At 50.7% G+C, this 16,341-nt stretch overlaps 1 protein-coding gene and 1 long non-coding RNA gene across 2 annotated transcripts; both read right to left on the bottom strand.

The window, feature by feature from the left end:
• Positions 1-235: 235 nt before the first annotated feature.
• Positions 236-6,117, bottom strand: LOC307216812. The gene is made up of 2 exons (XR_013839331.1): positions 3,185-6,117; positions 236-425 (listed from the first exon to the last, which is right to left on the bottom strand). It is a non-coding gene; the product is annotated as an uncharacterized lncRNA (long non-coding RNA).
• Positions 6,118-8,297: 2,180 nt separating this feature from the next.
• On the bottom strand, positions 8,298-11,058 carry SOX14 (SRY-box transcription factor 14). Its single transcript, XM_079977407.1, has one exon. It carries the CDS (start codon positions 10,309-10,311, stop codon positions 9,589-9,591), a length of 723 nt encoding a protein of 240 aa, XP_079833533.1. The 5' UTR covers positions 10,312-11,058; the 3' UTR covers positions 8,298-9,588.
• Positions 11,059-16,341: the final 5,283 nt, after the last annotated feature.

The following is a 16,341-nucleotide window of genomic DNA, read 5'->3' as shown; positions in this document are numbered from 1 at the left end:
TTGCAAGGAACCCCCCTCCCTTTCCCTCCCCTAAATTCTAGGCTGATGTAGGAAAGTCAGAAGCATACTTTTCTTGCTTTAGAATACTGACCTAGATTCAATTACAGATAGACCAGGAAGGGAGGGTGACACCTTACCGTTCCTCTTTTAAAAATTAGAGGTGGGGGGGTGGGGGAAGGGAAATGCCTCTTCCGCCTATACCACATACGACAATTCCCCACCCCGCAAAACACACCCCAAATGGAGAAGCAATCTGTTTATTTCGTGACAGGGGCTTGGTCCAAACCGGGGTGAAACACACCGCGGTGTTCCTATGCGGGAATCCTGAGGAAGAAGCGATTCTATCATCCTATCGTGCGCTTCGCTCTCCGACTCTCGCGGTGGGTCCTGCCGTAGCGTCGTGGGGAGGGAGAGGCAAGCGGTGCCTACAAGAAAAGAGCCACACTGGCTTGACAGCTACCGCCAAACAAATATCAGCCTCATTACACTAAAAAAAAAAACCCCTCTTTTTTTGAGCAGCCAGAAGGACGCTTTGAAGCCCAGGATTTGGAAACTGCTTTTCCTCTCACTGTCTCCCCACCCGCGCTCCGCCCGAGCCTCGCTTCCTCTGAAATACTTACAAGGAGGGGACAACGCTGTGATCCTTGCTTATTGACTTTTATCACTAAATTAGGCATATAAATGACCTGAAAGCGGTGGCTGCCGTATTAAATTAAAAGGGGAGGGGGAATAAAGAACAATTACCCCCCTCTCTCTTCTTTTTTTCTTTCCCCCCCTCCCCTCCCCACCCCCTCCATCCTCCCTGCTCTGATCTCAGCCTGAAAGGAGGCCTGGGCGAGATAAGGAGAGATTGGATTCCTCTTCCAGAGCAGCTCTGCTGCTTAAATAAAATAGACCAGAGAGAGAGAGAGAGAGAGGGAGAGGTTTTGCATCTCCGGTCCATCCGAATGAGATACAGCGGCGCGGGGGAGGGCGGATCTGAATGAAATGTCTGGCGGTTTGTTAGAACGCTTTTTAAACTTCTTTTAAAAATTAATAAAAATAAAAGCAATGAAGTGGGGGGAAGCATTTTGGGCGGTGAAGCCAACGCTTCTCCCGCCTTTTTGCACGTTTTTTAAAGAAGCGCATCTCCGTTTGAAGACACACAAATGATCCAGAGCTTCTCAGCATCAGGAGCCGCTCCAGGCATCCGGGACTTCCTCTTCCACCTTCTCTCCATGGCCAAAGAGAGGTGATGGGAGTCTGTCTGCCATGGGGTACCCCCTGGCTGCTAAGCAAGGTAGGATTGCAGGAAGGGGGGTTGAGAGAGAGAGAGAGAATGAGAGAGGCAGGCTTGGTTATTTCAAAGAGCCAGAGATCTGGCCAGCTTTAGGAAGCGATGTTCAGGGGCGCGGGAATTGGGGGTGAGAGAGAATATAATCTTAATATTCAGCTCAATGGAGTATCCTTATAATTTATAGCCACCAAGATAAGGCTGGAGGATATAATAATAATAATAAATCGGAAGGCGTCTCTTCTCTTTCTCCTCCGCTCTCCCCCTCCCCACCAGCCCCACAACCCCACTCCCAACCCTCGGTATTGAATTGCACCTTGGGCAACAGTGCAGAGTCCAGAATCTTAACTTCGCTCAACATATGTTTCCAGCAGATAAGTAAACAATCTGGACGTGAAATGAAAATTTTAATTAATGCAGTAATGCTATTACACCTCAAGTGTGCAAATCCCATTGCATTGCAGTGTGACAATGGGCTGGGCGGGGGGGAGGGGGCGGACCACAAAGCCCAGACAAGGGAGCGCACGCGAGCCCCATCCGGAGATGAGCGCTTGACGCTTTTGCGCCGGAGTGCCAGTTGGGTGCAGACGACGACGCTGGAATCCGGCGTGCACGTTCGCTCCTCTTTCCCTCTCCTTGGCGCCGCCTGATCCCTTTCTTTCTCTCTCTCTCTCTCTCTCTCTCTCCTTCCACGCCCGTTGAGGAGCTTCTCTTTCCGTGCGCGGGTTTAAAATTTGGCAACAGCAGCAGTCTTTCATTCCCGGCCCCTTTTAGTCCCTCAAACTTTTTGGAATGTGATCTTCCCCTCCTCGGAACTTGCACATTATTTCTTGCTTAGCTGGTTCAAAGGAGGCGTGCTCGGCCCTAATGAAGTATATTGGGTGATTTGTCCTAATAAAAAAAATTAAGAAAAATAAAAAGAAGAAAGCAGGATTGGCTCTTGCCTTTGATGTGCTTATAAAACAGACCGAACCGAAGCCGAGGCGTGTGAAAGAAGAAAGAGAGGAAGATGCTATTAAAACACAAACGTTTTAAAAGGGAGATGAAGACCTAGCAGGAGAAACCGTAAACTCCAGAGAGATCAAACGCCTCTGCAGCTTGCGTGGGGACCGCATAGCTCCCGAATTGAAAAGCAAACGACTGGCCGGCAAGGCTTAACCGATTCCCACGGGATCTGCGGAGAAAGGCCTCCACCCACCGACCCCAGGGCCCCAGTCTGAGAATCTCCTCCATCCCGGCTACGGGGTCGCCTCTGCGTCCCTTTCCCTCATTTTCGCCCCCATCCCCTTCGAAGACTGGAAGCTGTGCCACTAAAACTTTGCTTCTCCATCCTCCACCCGCTTCTCAACCCATCTGTCTCCCTTGCTGTTATTTTTCTCCTCCTCAACCATCTCCTCCGTCCCGACAATCTCCGCTCTCCAGTGGTAGGAAGGCCACGAGTCTGGCCTTCTTGAAACCGACGGCCAGGGACTTAAACCCATTTCAATCTCCTGACCTTTGCGATTAACTAGCCCACTTCCGCTGGTCTAGTCAATTTCACAAACCCAGAATTTCACACCCACACACACACCAACTTTTCCTGCATTTCTTTTTTAAGCAAATCCCAAAGGGAGCCTAACGAAGCCAGCTTGGCGCATCGCCTCGCCAAGGAAAGGCCTTGGAGGAGTTGTGGGCCAGAGTTCCTCCTTGGGCTGAAGGGCCCCTGGTGCGCCTGGGAGGTTGCGTTGCTTTGGCGCAGCTCGTCCACGTCGCCAGGCGTCGCTTTCCACCCCCCCACATCCTCCTCCACCCCAGCCCTCCCCACGAGACTCCTGCAGGCAGCATGCGAGCTCCCACCTAGCTCGGAGGCAGCAGCTGCCCGGGATCTGCGTCAATCGCGGTCTGGCGATGCGGCGGAGAACGTGTTCTTACCTGCGCAACTTTCCTCCGCCGCTTTGAAGCTGCTCTGCCAGATGTTCCGTACAAGATGCAGCTCGATAAGCGATGGCTCGCTGCGTCTGCCGAGCTGACAGCTCCAAATCTAGAACCCCTTTCGGCAAGGAGGGGCGGCGGCGCGGGTGCATTCGTTTTGGGGTTATTTCTCGGAGTCTCGTTTCCAGAAGAGTCTCCATCTTCTTCTTCCTCCTCCCCCCACCTTTTTTGTGTTCTAGACATTGACGTTGCTTAAAAATACTTTCATGGGCTAGAGAATGAAGATGATGTTACTGATTTCCCGGTTCCCTTTTTTAAGAAAAACAACAAGCAAAAACCCAGTACAATAAAGGAAATTTAGCCAGAAAGAGACGGAGGGAGGGAGGCAGGGATTAAAAAATATATTTTAAAAACCGCACTGTCAAATCACAACCTGGGATCTGTTTGATCTCCCAGAGCCCCTTTGAATGGCTTTGATAGTCCTCGGCGGCGAATTTCCGCCCTTATTATCACCAATCAGCAGAAATCAGTAATAGCTCTCCGAGACTTCTTAATGTGTCCTTTCAAAGGAAAGTTTCCAGCACGTCCGTGGCCTCGCTCGTTTAATCCCCTCCGCAGCAAAGTTGGCCAAGAATCCAGCGTTTCCATCTGCAACTAAATGAGGGGGCGCTTCTTTTGCGCGCGCGCACCCCCCACTTTCCCCCTGGCTGGAGTTTGAGAGGGGTGGCCTTTGGAGAGGATTAGGAAAAAGTATAAATAGTGGGAGTCAGTGAAGTTTACAGCTAGCTAGGAATAGCTTCTTTCCTTCCTCAAAGGAGGGAAATGGATTAAGAACTTCCAGCCCCGCCCGCCTTCAAAAGGGAGTTTATTTGAAATCAATGATTTGTGGACGAAGAAGACCAGATCCTCAGTCCACTTCATCAAGGTTGCTTGAATATATAGCGCGATCTTATAACACCGCAATCTATAATCGTTGAGACCTAGAGAGGATTTTGATGCCGGTTAGAATGGGCTGCGCATTGGACCCTGGCGGTGTAACCCTAAACGTGTTTAGTAGGGAGTAAATCGCGCTGCGTTCAAGCAGATTTGCTCCCAGGTTCGCGTCCATTGGCAGCTTATTTCCGCTCAGCCAGATTGCTCTCAAGCAAACAGGTTTGAGGATCGGGTGCCACTCCCCCTGCTGTCAATCGGGCTGGCCTTTCACTCCTCAACTCTCTTACTGGGAAGGAAGGGCCGGTTGGTTTCAGCGGGACTGCCTTCCAAAGAATCACACTGAGATTTCTTTTGGAAGACAGGGGAGGGTGTACCCATCGTGTCCACTTGTTGAGCGACCGCATTGTTCCCAAACCCCAGAGTTGAGTAGCGGTTCAAAACTCCAGCACCAGCGAGGTGTGCGCACGTTCGCCCAGCAGAATCCTAGGCCGATCATTAAAAATGAAATAAAATCTCTCCGCCTGATTCCCCAATCTCCCTCCTCTCCAGCTGTGTGGGTCCATATCCATCATCTCTCCAGCTGACCAGTAGGGGCTGGGCACGCTGAGCACCCCAGACAACCCAAACTCAGAGAGGGGGGGGAGACTGAGGGCTAAATGGGATCCTCTTGCCTTCCCCTGCTCTTTGGGAAGCGCACGGAAGGCGTGGTGTCTCCTAATCCCCGCAGCCTTTTGTTTAATGATTTTATTGAAAGAAGGAGACAGTTGTGGCGAAACAGGTTTGACAAGGAGTTCGTTCTCTCCCTTTAGGGAATAGTTCTCGCGCTCTCTCTCGCCTTCTTTTGCAATTCTTTTGACATCAAAGTCGGTAATCGGTTCATTTCGGTGTCATGGCGATTATTTAATATTTTTATCTCTGCACGCATAAAAATAGCTACACGCACCTGCAAACGAAGGAGCCGGATAGAGGTGGTAATTTGGCGGAGGAATGAGGAAATGTTGTAAGGGGCGGGGCGAGGGGAACAAGCGATGAAGTTTCAAGACAGTCCTAAAGTTTTGCCCTGTTGGCATTCGTCTGGATTTCTGTTGAGAGGAAAGTCATCACACAAACTTCCGCGAGTCAATTTCTGTGGCGTCTAGAACACAAATAAGGATAACAATGCGCAAACTTTCGAATCACACAGGACTCTTCGTAGAGCAGAGTGGAAACTATCCAGCATTAACTCGGCAAAATCGTTAGATTGTAGTAAATATGGGCAGGAGCTGTATATTCCGTGGAGCTCCTGGTGCTGGGTTAACGTTAAAAATACATAATAAAATAGAAGAGGGGTGACCTGGGCTGCTGAAGTATTTAGAAGCTCTAGCTCCGTGTGGACATGATATCCTCACATCTATCGTTGAAATCAAAACAGAATTTCGCAAAATGAATATGTTTAAATGGCGAGTTTGAGCAGTGGATATGTAACCTTGCTCAATCGGCACCCTTTTCCATTCCCCTTGACGAAGAGTCCTGTGTGACCCAAAAGTTCCAGGAGAAAGATCCCGCGAAAAGAAAAATCGGTCCCTCCCCTCTCCTGCTTTGCATTCCCTTGAGGCGACGTGGCAACAACTAGGTAAATCTCAGCTTCACATATCGACTACACGATGACCACAGTAACGACAGCATTTTACAAAGCTAACCAACCTATTTATTTGAGAGGCCGCGTTGGTGGTGATGGTGCAATATAACCTATTTATTTATTTATTTATTTATTTATTTATTTATTTTCTAGAGAAGCACAAATCCACACACACGCAACTCCATTTTGCCAAACAGCCAAGTTGCCCCTGGGACCATCACCTCCTAATGTCCTCTCCATCTCGCACTTTCAAATCAACGCTGTAACCAAACGGAGGAGTCCAGCCAGCCCGTTGCGTTAGCGCCCAGGAAGGGAACCCAGGAGACCAAGTCTCCAGCGCACCCCCACCCCCCGCGCGCGCGCCCAGGCCTTTCTCCGTGGGGCTTCTGGCGCTCCTGTCCCAGCCCTCCGGACTCTCTTCCCCAAATCTCCTGAGGAGGAGACAGCTGACGGCAGCCCTCCCGCCTGTACCTGTGAGGGCAGCGTTAAGACTAATCTAGCTAGATGTTAAAGGACGCTGAGCTATGAGTGTTATCACAGGGCCTGACAGCAACTGTCAACTGGGGTTAAATCAGCCCGGGCGCGCAGCTCCTCCGCCTCCGCTGTGGGGTCCATTCATTGCGGCTTGCCTCGGAGTGTCCCCTCGCAACTGTGCCTCTGATTGTCGCCTCCGAGTCAAGCCAGGTCTTAATTGTGCCCATTTGTAAGTGGGCTCTCTCTCTCTCTCTCTCTTTTTGTCATGCTAAACAAGCGTGGTTCAGCCATTCTAACCTCGCCTTTCAAAGCTTTTCTCCTCGGCTCTTTTGTTTACCTTCGCCTGATCTCTCATTTATTTATCTATCTATTCTTCCTCTGCTTACCCTGCCATTCAGGTCCCGTGTATGTTAATTGTGTTATGCCATTTAATTCTAACAGCGGTCTCCAAAGAGCACTTAATGAGAAAAACATCTACAACATGGATCACGTTGGCTATTCAGCTTAGCCAGATGGACAACTGCTACTTCTTCTCTCTCTCTCGCCCTCCCCACCTCACGCCCCCCCCCCATCTTTTCTTTCTATCCTCCCCTCCTTCCCCCTTTAATGAAAAATCCTTTCCTGGACAAAAGGAGAGATCTGATGAATAGGGGCGCCAAACACTGTTAATTGTTTGGGACAAGATGCTAATCTGCCCTGCCCCAGCCTCCCTTCCGAGATGTTTCTTCCTCTTTCCAGACCTGCGCCCTCTGATTTAGGATATTGGGGAGGGGGAGTGAAATGTGGAAACGTGGGCAAGGAAGGTGGTGGAAATTGGGAGTGGGGTCGCTTTTGAGGCACTCCTGGACCCCCACTCAGCAGAGGGACCAAGAGGGACCCGAGGGCAAGAGAGCTGTCTCGCCACATTTGGAAAGAAGTGAAGTCCTACATTTTGCCATCGAAAGAGCGGAGGTCATCAAATCATCAGGTCTGGAGTCTACATTAAATGATCCTGGGACCTGGGAAACGAGGGCGAAGTGGGCGGTGATTGCAATACGTGCAGAGGGACGAGGAAACGGAATTTCTAGAGGTCGAGAAGCCCCACAAACTGCCGTTAGTTCAGCCGGAAGGGATTCTGCACATTCTCAGAAGCGCTCTTCTCTTCCTACATTTTACTGGGCAGGGAGACGGGGCTAAGGTGACTTCCTTCGGGCTATCCCAGCCCTTCGGAGCTTTTTTTGTGCCGCCTCGCTTTTGGAAATCTAGAGCTCCGCCAAGACATAATCGCTTTGCTGCTTAAGTTTGGGGTCAATATTTGAGTACCTCCAACTGTACCGGAAACATTTCGAGAACTTGATCAGTTCTTTTCAGCCCTGAAGCAAAATAGGGACCAGTCCGTCTAACTGAGTTTCACTGTTCCTTTTCCTTCCTGCACCTCCCTTTAAATCTCTTTCCTTCCTAATCCTAAACAAGGTGAGACTTATTCCTTTGCCACTCAACCAGACTGCAAATCCTATGCCTGAGAATGGTCCCCACCGAACACAACGGGACTTAACTGCTGAGTAAACGGTAAACCTGTAACCGATTACCCTGTTTTAAACCGGTTCAGTCTCTTAAAACACTGCTGCAAGGCAGGCTGTGGTTCGACGCGTACTTAATTAGGAGTAAGCCCACTGAATGCACGAGAGATCATTTGCAGTAAATATGCAAACAGAGTGTTATTAAAGACTCCCCTTAGCACAAGCATTTACGAGTTTGCTCAAAAGTCGCCCCCACTCTGTGTTCCATGGAGCTTACACTAGGGTTGCGGCCTCAGAGAGGCCCAGAGGACAGATCGCTAGCTGGGGACCTCGCTGAGTGGCCGAGAGCCAGTCATTGTCTCTGACTCAACCTCAGTTTCCCAATCTGTAAAATAGGAAGAGTTGGTTTTGAGAGAGAGAGAGAGAGAGAGAGAGAGAATGTAGCACCATACACGCCCCTGGGCCTTAGAAGCAAAGGAACCCAGAAATCGAAATAAATAAATGGATGGGATGGATGGGTGGGTGGGTGGGTGGGTGGATGGATGGAAAGAAAGGAGTTTGACAAGCTATGGGCACGATCTCCCTGGAAGTTCGTCCACGGCAGGAAAGATTGAGCAACTGCTTTCGCTACCCACAAAAACCCAGTTCATTTTAATAGAGCGTAAGCAGGATAATTTCCCGGAAGATTGTGCCCAGATCTTTCAAAATCTTCGAGCTTTCAGGACGATATTAGAAATTGTTTGTATCCTGACCCTACTTTCTGCAGTATTTGCAGGCCCTACCACACCGCCAAGACGCAGGTAGACTTGGCCAGCTTCCTCGCTGTCTAGAAGGTTTTGTTTTGTGTGGATCGAGACTGGATTCACAAGCACATAACTGACGTGTTCGACGACAGATTGTCTTTATTCAAAATGTCTTTGTTCAGCAAATGAACAGAATTAACGAGGTAAAATCCTTCTGGATACAGTTCTTCCCCCAATACATTGTTAAAACATATTTAAATTACCACCGTGTTATTCATTTTTTTAAATTTTATTTTCCATTAAAAAAAAAACAATTCTACTGCCTGACTTCATATCTGACATTCTGTCTAAAAGTAAACTTAGGTCTACTTGCACTGATTCACACAAATTGAAGGACTATCTGTTTTAAATTAAGCAAACACTATCATACCATGTTTGAAATATAAACGTTTTTCACCCTTTTTTAATATCTCTGAAGAGCTTCTTTTTTAATCTTTTTGACATGAAAAGCAATTTTAGCTATTAGTGCTGGATGGTAAAATATAGATATATAGATATATATAACACAGCTAACTCTTGTTTTTTAATGTGCAAAAAAAGGAAATAGTTAAGTCAGAATACTTCCGGGATTTTAGGAATTCAAGTCCGATTCACATCCGATCATATAAACTCATAGACATTGAGATAATAAATAAAAAAGAAAATCATCATCATCAAAGATGTTTTGGCCTTTCGGCCAAAAAGAGCAATTAAAAGTTTGACACATTTACAATTCTTACAAGTTTCGGGGCCCCTCGGAGCCCCAAGTGCAGAAAGAAAAATACCTTTTGTGTGTTTGTTTTTGGATTCGACTACAAAGTCTCGGAGTCTCCCCATCCCCGCCCTCCCACCCTCGGAAAAAGTCGAGTCTTAAAAGTCTTTCCCCAGGTGAAATCAGGTCTCCGGGCCATCTCTCCCGCGCTCAGGTGGCTTTCGCTTAGGCTCTTAAAATATCTTTGTTTCTGAAGTCTCGTCAAATATCACATGCACCACGGAGGGGTTCCGATTCCACCGGCAAGCCAAGGCTATGGCGACGTGGGGGTTTCCAGGCCGCCTGCCCTATGTGGGGCTGTCAATGATGGGAGCTTGCCGGGGGGGTTACATGGCTGCGGCGTGCGCTGACGAGTAGGGGTCTATTCCAGTCTTGGTCATGCCTGGGAATAATATGTAGGCCACGGGAGGCTGCAAACTGGACGCCGACCAAGCCGTACAGTTACAGGGCACCACGTAGCCGGGGTTGGTGGGCGACGGGTGGGTGTGGGTGTGCTGGCTGGGGCAACTCAAGGTGCCAAAGGCCCCGTTCTGGTATCCCAAGGTGGAGGCGTAGGGCAGGGTGCTGGTGGCCAAGGTGTGGGGCACCTCGGTCATCTTCTGGATGGCGCTGGAGCTGAACTGGCTGGGGTCAAGTAAGGAGTAGGGCGCGGAGGTGGGGGGCAGGAAAGCCCTCGCCTTCTCCGGGGAGCCGAGCAGAGAGTCCGTGGCTGCCACGGGGAGCCCGGCCGCCTTGAGGGGGTCAGTGTCTCCGAGGTAAGGCAAAGGGAAGACATACCTGTCCTTCTTGAGGAGGTTCTTGGGCTTGCGACGGGGCCGGTACTTGTAGTCGGGGTGCTCCTTCATGTGCTGGGCGCGCAGCCTCTTGGCTTCGTCGATGTAAGGGCGCTTCTCGGCTTCCGACAGCAGCTTCCACTCGGCGCCCAGGCGCTTGCTAATCTCCGAGTTGTGCATTTTAGGGTTTTCCTGGGCCATCTTCCGACGCTGGCCCCGGGACCACACCATGAAGGCGTTCATGGGGCGCTTGATGTGGTCGGAAGGTTTGGACATGGTGGTGTGCCGGACGGACGCCTCGTCGAGCAGCCCAACCGCCGCCAGCTGTCCCCAGCCCCGCGCACCTGGCTCCGCTTCGCCTCCTCCTCCTGCCTTCCAGCCAAGGCGACCCCCCACCACGCTCAGCTGATCATACCAGTTCTCCGGGCGATCCAGTCCCCGCCGAGGTACCCCGATGGATGGCTGGGGAGCGGGGAGGGGAGGAGAGGAGAGAAGCGGAGCGAGCGAGCAAGCAGCAGGAAGAGGAGGAGGCAGCCGCAGGGCGAAGGAGCCCGAGGAGCGAGGCCAAAGGCAATCCAGGGGCGCCTAGTCCGCCGGCGAGCGAGCGCTCTCTCTCCCTCTCTCCAGAGGACTGCCAGGGGGGTCCCCTCGACGGCCCTGGAACCGGGGATCGGTGGCGACGCGGAGGGTGTCTGGCTCGGCTGGCAAGGGACTGAGGACAAGGAGCGGACTCCGAGCCAAAAGCGGGGAAGTTCAAAGGCGAGGCTGTTCGGGAGGGCGCGCAAGCTTGACGGAGCGGCGAGTAGGGCGTTCACTCCCTTCACCTGATCGCCCAATCAGCGGCCAGAGAAAGAGCGAGCGAGAGAGAACGAATACCTTCGGAAGAGAGAGAGCGGGAGAAAGAGGAAAAAAGAGGAGGGGGAGAGGGAGGGGAGAGGGCAGAAATCACTAAAGACACAGGATTAAAGGGGCCGCTTTTGTTAGACGGCGCGCTAATAGCAGCAGCCAATAAAACTCCGCCCATCCCCTCCTTTTAGGGAGTAGTGGGTGAAAAGAGCTCTTTTGAGCAGGGGTGGGGGGGAATGGCAGAGTGGTGGCAATCCTCCCCCTAATTTGGGGAGTGGGGTCCAAAAAAACGGAGTAAATTTGTCAATGGGGAAGAGCACGAGCCAAGGGCAAGGGCGTCCTTGTTAATGTTTTCGACCCACCAGAAAAGCACCAAGTCTGGCTGGAGAGAGAGATGTGGAGGGGGAGCGCGGAGGGAGAGAGAAATGACAGGCGACTGGGGGGCGTCCGATTGTTTGAAAAGCAAAAGTGAGCAGAGCCGCGCGAAGGTCGCCACGCGTCTTTCTCCAGCTTCCTCTCTTGCCCCGCAAGGAGTTGGGCCGAGCCGGGGAGAGCCTGGCAAATGCCGACCTGGAGAAAGGGGGCTGAACTATGAGGCTGGGGGGTGGGTGGAAGGACGAAGCTGGAACCATATGCCTTAAGGGGGTCTGGCACTTCGATGGGGTGAACGGGAGTGGAACAGGATAGACCTAAACTTCCAGCGCTATTTGGAGTTCATTTTTATACTAAAAGTCAATACGTACTTTATGGAGGCGAAAATCTACAGAGCCTCAAAGAGCACGAGTTCTGCCCGACTTAAGTGAACTGGGCTAGGAGGGGACGCTGGACGGGGCGGGCGCGGCGAGGAAGACATTTGTCCCCTGCGCTTTGGTGACGATGCCCTTTTGTGATGCGCTCTCTCATTATTCTCCTCTGCTTTAAATCTAAGCCTTTCTCTGTCCTGGGGTTTTTGTTGTTGCATGGGGGGGGGGGTAACTATTAAAAGATTGGCTTCTAAAGAGAACAAAATACCCACAGGAGCTCTCCCTCCCTCCCTCCCTCCTCTCTCCCCTCCACGCCTGTTTTCTTTGAATAATTGCTGCCTAACGCAAAATGCCCTTGGGGAAAATATTTATTAAATGGAAACCATTTCCCTTGAATCCCCAAAGAGCCCGGGTTCTTGAAGGGCCTATTGGCTCTGTGCACCTGCCGAGTTTAAAACTGGTCCAACATCAGCCTTCCCTCTCTTCCTCCGCACCCCCGCCCCGCCCCTCGACCCTCTTCCATAGTTTCCCATCGCCTCCTTTCGCTCTGTAGCTGCTCTCTTTCGAAAGGCGCGTCAGAGTTAACAGGAGTTGGGTTACCTTCCCTTCTTTTGTAGATCCGAATCTTTGATGATGCCTTTTCCGCGTCTCGGGGTGAGGAGAGAGGGTGTTTTAAAATATAGGAATTCTGGGGCTCATTTAGCCAACTGCATGGTTCATATTTGATTTTGATTTTTACAAAAAATGGGAAAAGAGCACGCCAGGTAATTTTACACCAGTGATTTTAAAGCTGTCAGGATGTAAATATAGGCGCCTCATCCATTTGTTTTATTCCAATCAAGTAAATAATAATAATAATAATAATAATAATAATAATAATAATAATAATACCATCCACTATGCCCCGTGGTGTTAAACATTCTTACCAATATAAAACCATATGATTTGCAGCACTGTCTAAGGGGCAGGGCGGGAACCTGTCATTTTCTTTCCTCTCCGTTGTTGGGGGGGCCCTGCAGAATAATGCTTACCAATTAGCCCCCCTTCTCCCAACCTCCACTGACGATCTGATTTTACTCAACTTCCTATTTAAAGCAATGGAAGGCCAGTTTCAGTCCTTACACCTGTACAGAGAGGCGTCTTAAACCGCTCTCCGCAGGCAACACCTGCTGCGGACCTCATCCTTGTTCATTTCAAAAGATCTCGGAAGTACACACACACACACACACACACACACACACACACACACACACACACACACACACACGGGACACAGAAGCGCGCACACAAATATTCCCCGTGCCGCCGGCTTTCTCTCTCTCGAAATCAGTGCCGTTGCCTGCCCAGAGTCCAAACCATAGTTTTGTTTTGTTGTTGTTGTTTTTCAAGCTTGGGAAGAAACAGCAGCGACCAGCTCTCCCCGCGCTTGGCAACGGCGTAGGTAATATATCGCAAATATTTTCAGAACACCAATCATTTTTCAGCCAGAGACATTCTCCCCCCTCCCTCTGCGCCCGGGGCCCTTTGCGTTTTGCTCCCCAAGGTATATTTAGAGGTTACATGCCCCATACGAGCGGCTGGTTCATGCATATGTAACGCATCGGTGCTGTGCTGCGTGTGTATTGGTATGTCTTTTTCGAACGGAATCCTCCATCCGACCGCCCCCGTTTCTCAGTTCTGCCATACTTTTATCCAAAGGAAGGTTTCTAATATATCAGCGTCTAGAGCAAAAAAAACACAACAGCCACTGTTGGTGTGTTGTTGTTTTTTAATGCAGGGCAAAGAGTGGCCTTTGATTCCTGAACTGCATGTGCATGTGCGTAATATATATGAAGTGATCTCCTGAATAGAAAACTACACTAACAGTAGAGAGAGAGAAAACCCATGCCATTTCAAATGCTCAGGAGGATATACATGGATTTCGTTAGCTGCCACGATTTAAATAGCTGAAGTCTGGGACTTTGGCTTCTGCCTGTGGCGATGCACGTCCATACGTCCCTTTTTGAGACAACATCAGACATCTTCTCCCACCCTCCCCAACTCCCACCACCGTCGTAAATTGATGGCGCCTGCGAATATGGCTGTATAAAGCTTATTCCTCCCGCACTCGCCGGCGTGCTCCGGTCCTGTGGGCTCAGCTCAAGTAATGGCCGCGCGCGCCTGCTATTTCAGAGCCCGGCGCCGTGCTCAGCAAGCAAACCCTGGCGCAGGCCGGCCCCGCTCGACATGCGCTTTTACGCGGCAAGAATAGCATCATTGCAAGAGCCCGCGTAGACGGCTTGAACGCAATATGTAACTTAAGTAAACGGGCGTGATTAAAGAGGGGTTTTCCTCCGCTGTCGATTTTTATACTTCCAGATTTAAGATGACCAATAGTGATAATCTATGAGCTCGCTCCCCTCCCTCCCTGGCAGAAGTTGAAGGCGGCGGTGGCACCAAAACACGGACGAGAGAGCTGATGGCGCGCGGCACGGCGCTAAACATACACATAAGCAGTGCTTTTGTGGGGGTACGCGGGGGTACGCACAAAGAAACATTTTGTGAATCAAAGTTTGGCCTCATCGAGGGCAGTATTTCAGTATGAGTCGGAAAATGAGAGTACCCCTAAACATATATATATATTTTTAAGAAAAAAATCACTGCACATAAGATACATAATTCACCAGGTCGGAGGAAGGAGCCGCAGTCCCTTGCCCTCACATCCTATCCCCGGGGGAATTGGAATATGATTCAAAGGCGGCAACAGACGTTCCTTAGTAAATTTCGTTGGCTTTTGGAGGCGAGGACCCTGGGAACAGGTGAGCGCTCCCTCTCTCCCATCACACACCCGCAGTGGCAAGGGCGCGCGCGCAGGCGCGCGCACACTACTTTTTCCTCGGTCAGAAAACTCCTGGAGAAATCACTTCACACCGTTTGCCTGCTTGTATTAGGGCGTTGGGAAGTGGGGACTGGGAAAGAAACTATGGTGCCTATCAGGCCAGGAGGAGACCCCAACCAGGCGGGCAAAGAGAAGCGGGGTGGCGAAGCACTCGACGTGTTGTTGCTTAGTCAGGGCTACAGATGCTGTTTGTCTCCGGGTGAACAAAAGTCCTCTCCAAAATACTCGTAAAGCGCTCTCTTGAACTGAGTTTGCGCCCTGTTTTAGAACACAGCTCACGATCCTGAGTGATTTTTCTCTCGCAACTTCCACATTCTCTCCTCAACTGCGAAAATAATCCCAGGTCTAAATCGGGTGTCTGTAAGGGGCTACCCAAAGCAGCTCCCCTCTTGCCCCTTCGCCCCCTCCGACTTCTTGGGAAAGCTCCGAGACAACGCAGGCGCAGCGCAGTGCGAGGGATGCTCCTGCTTAGCCTAAATGGACAGGGGCCATTCGTCAGCTGGGACTTCAAGTCTCAAACTGAAATGATTGTTTAGCCTCGGGGAGGTTCCCTCTCTGCCTCAATTCCCCACCAGCAACTAAAAAAAAGCTGGGGAGGGTAGAATCGGAGGACCAATAGGAGAGAAACTGCTACCCAGAGCCCTTTGCCAAGGCAAACGTCTCTCCCGCGGCTCATGGCCGTAGTCTGGGATTAGTCAGCAGCCAGATGCGCCTTGCGCGGGGCAGCCAGTTTCCTAATACGATCCCTTCTTCGGGCGCGCGGATTCCTCCCATTCCCAAAGAGCACTGGGATCTTTTCAGCCGGGGTTGCTGCGAGGGTCTGGGTGGGAAGCGCTGTCTCCCGATTGTAGCTCAAGGTCGGGAGCTCACATGGACCAAGGTGCGCAGAGCCACGAGGCAAAGACCCGCGCTTGATAAAAGGCAGGAACATCATATTACAGACCTGAGCTTGGGTGTGCGGTCCCTTTGACTCAGGCTCGATGACATATCGGTTCTTTCCTCCTCCTTTCCTGCCAAATTATATTTTATCCATTTATTTATTTTATCAAAAACATTGTTATTGGGGATGGGTGGGAGGAGAAGTATGTATTTATTTGAGGCGGGGGGGGTATGCTATCATTTCCCCCGCTTAGAAACAAGTGAAATTGGGTCTCTGGGTTTACAAAATAATCCAGATAGCAAGACCAATCGTTTGGGAGTTGAAGGCTGCCCTTTGTTGGCTGTCGAAGACCCTTTCAAAAAACACTCCATAATCGTTGGGACTATTGATGGAGCGAGATTGCTCTGCCAATAAACTCCCCGACGCTCGTCTAGGCGCGTTTAAGCAGCCTGGGAGGGAAATGGAGAGCGCGCGCACGCACACTTTCTCTTGCATTGTGTCCACATCGTTCCTTCCCATGGGAGGAACACCCAAATGGGGGATTCTATTGAATAGCCCACTAAGTTCCTCATGGAATTCCAGCGACCTCGTCTTCAGGAAAAGAGGACTCCCACCTGCTGCAAAGACAAATCGCTCGACTTCAGCAAGCTTGCGACGAAGTTTGTGGGGCTGGTTTTCCCTCCCCTCGCTTCTTTCCACCAAAAGGTATACAGGAGAGAAGGGTGGGGACAGGGTTATAATTGCGGGGGGGACTATCTCCCGCAAAGCAAAAGATATGAGTAAATGCTGCGCCCGAAGGCAGTTCAGCTTCCTTTGGGAATCGCGTTCAAGCCCAATTAGGAGGCGCCCTCTGCACAGGCGAATGTCATCCCGGTTTAGAACTGGGCGCGCTTGCTATTTCGGGGGCAGGAGAAAATAGTAGCGAAGCAACAGGACAAGGACCGACCAGGTTTAAGTAT

This window comes from Podarcis cretensis (assembly GCF_951804945.1).
Source record: "Podarcis cretensis genome assembly, chromosome: 5".
In the NCBI taxonomy this organism is placed as follows: domain Eukaryota; kingdom Metazoa; phylum Chordata; class Lepidosauria; order Squamata; family Lacertidae; genus Podarcis; species Podarcis cretensis.
Note: the sequence above shows the minus strand (reverse complement) of the source record. Positions and strands in the feature narration are given on the sequence as shown.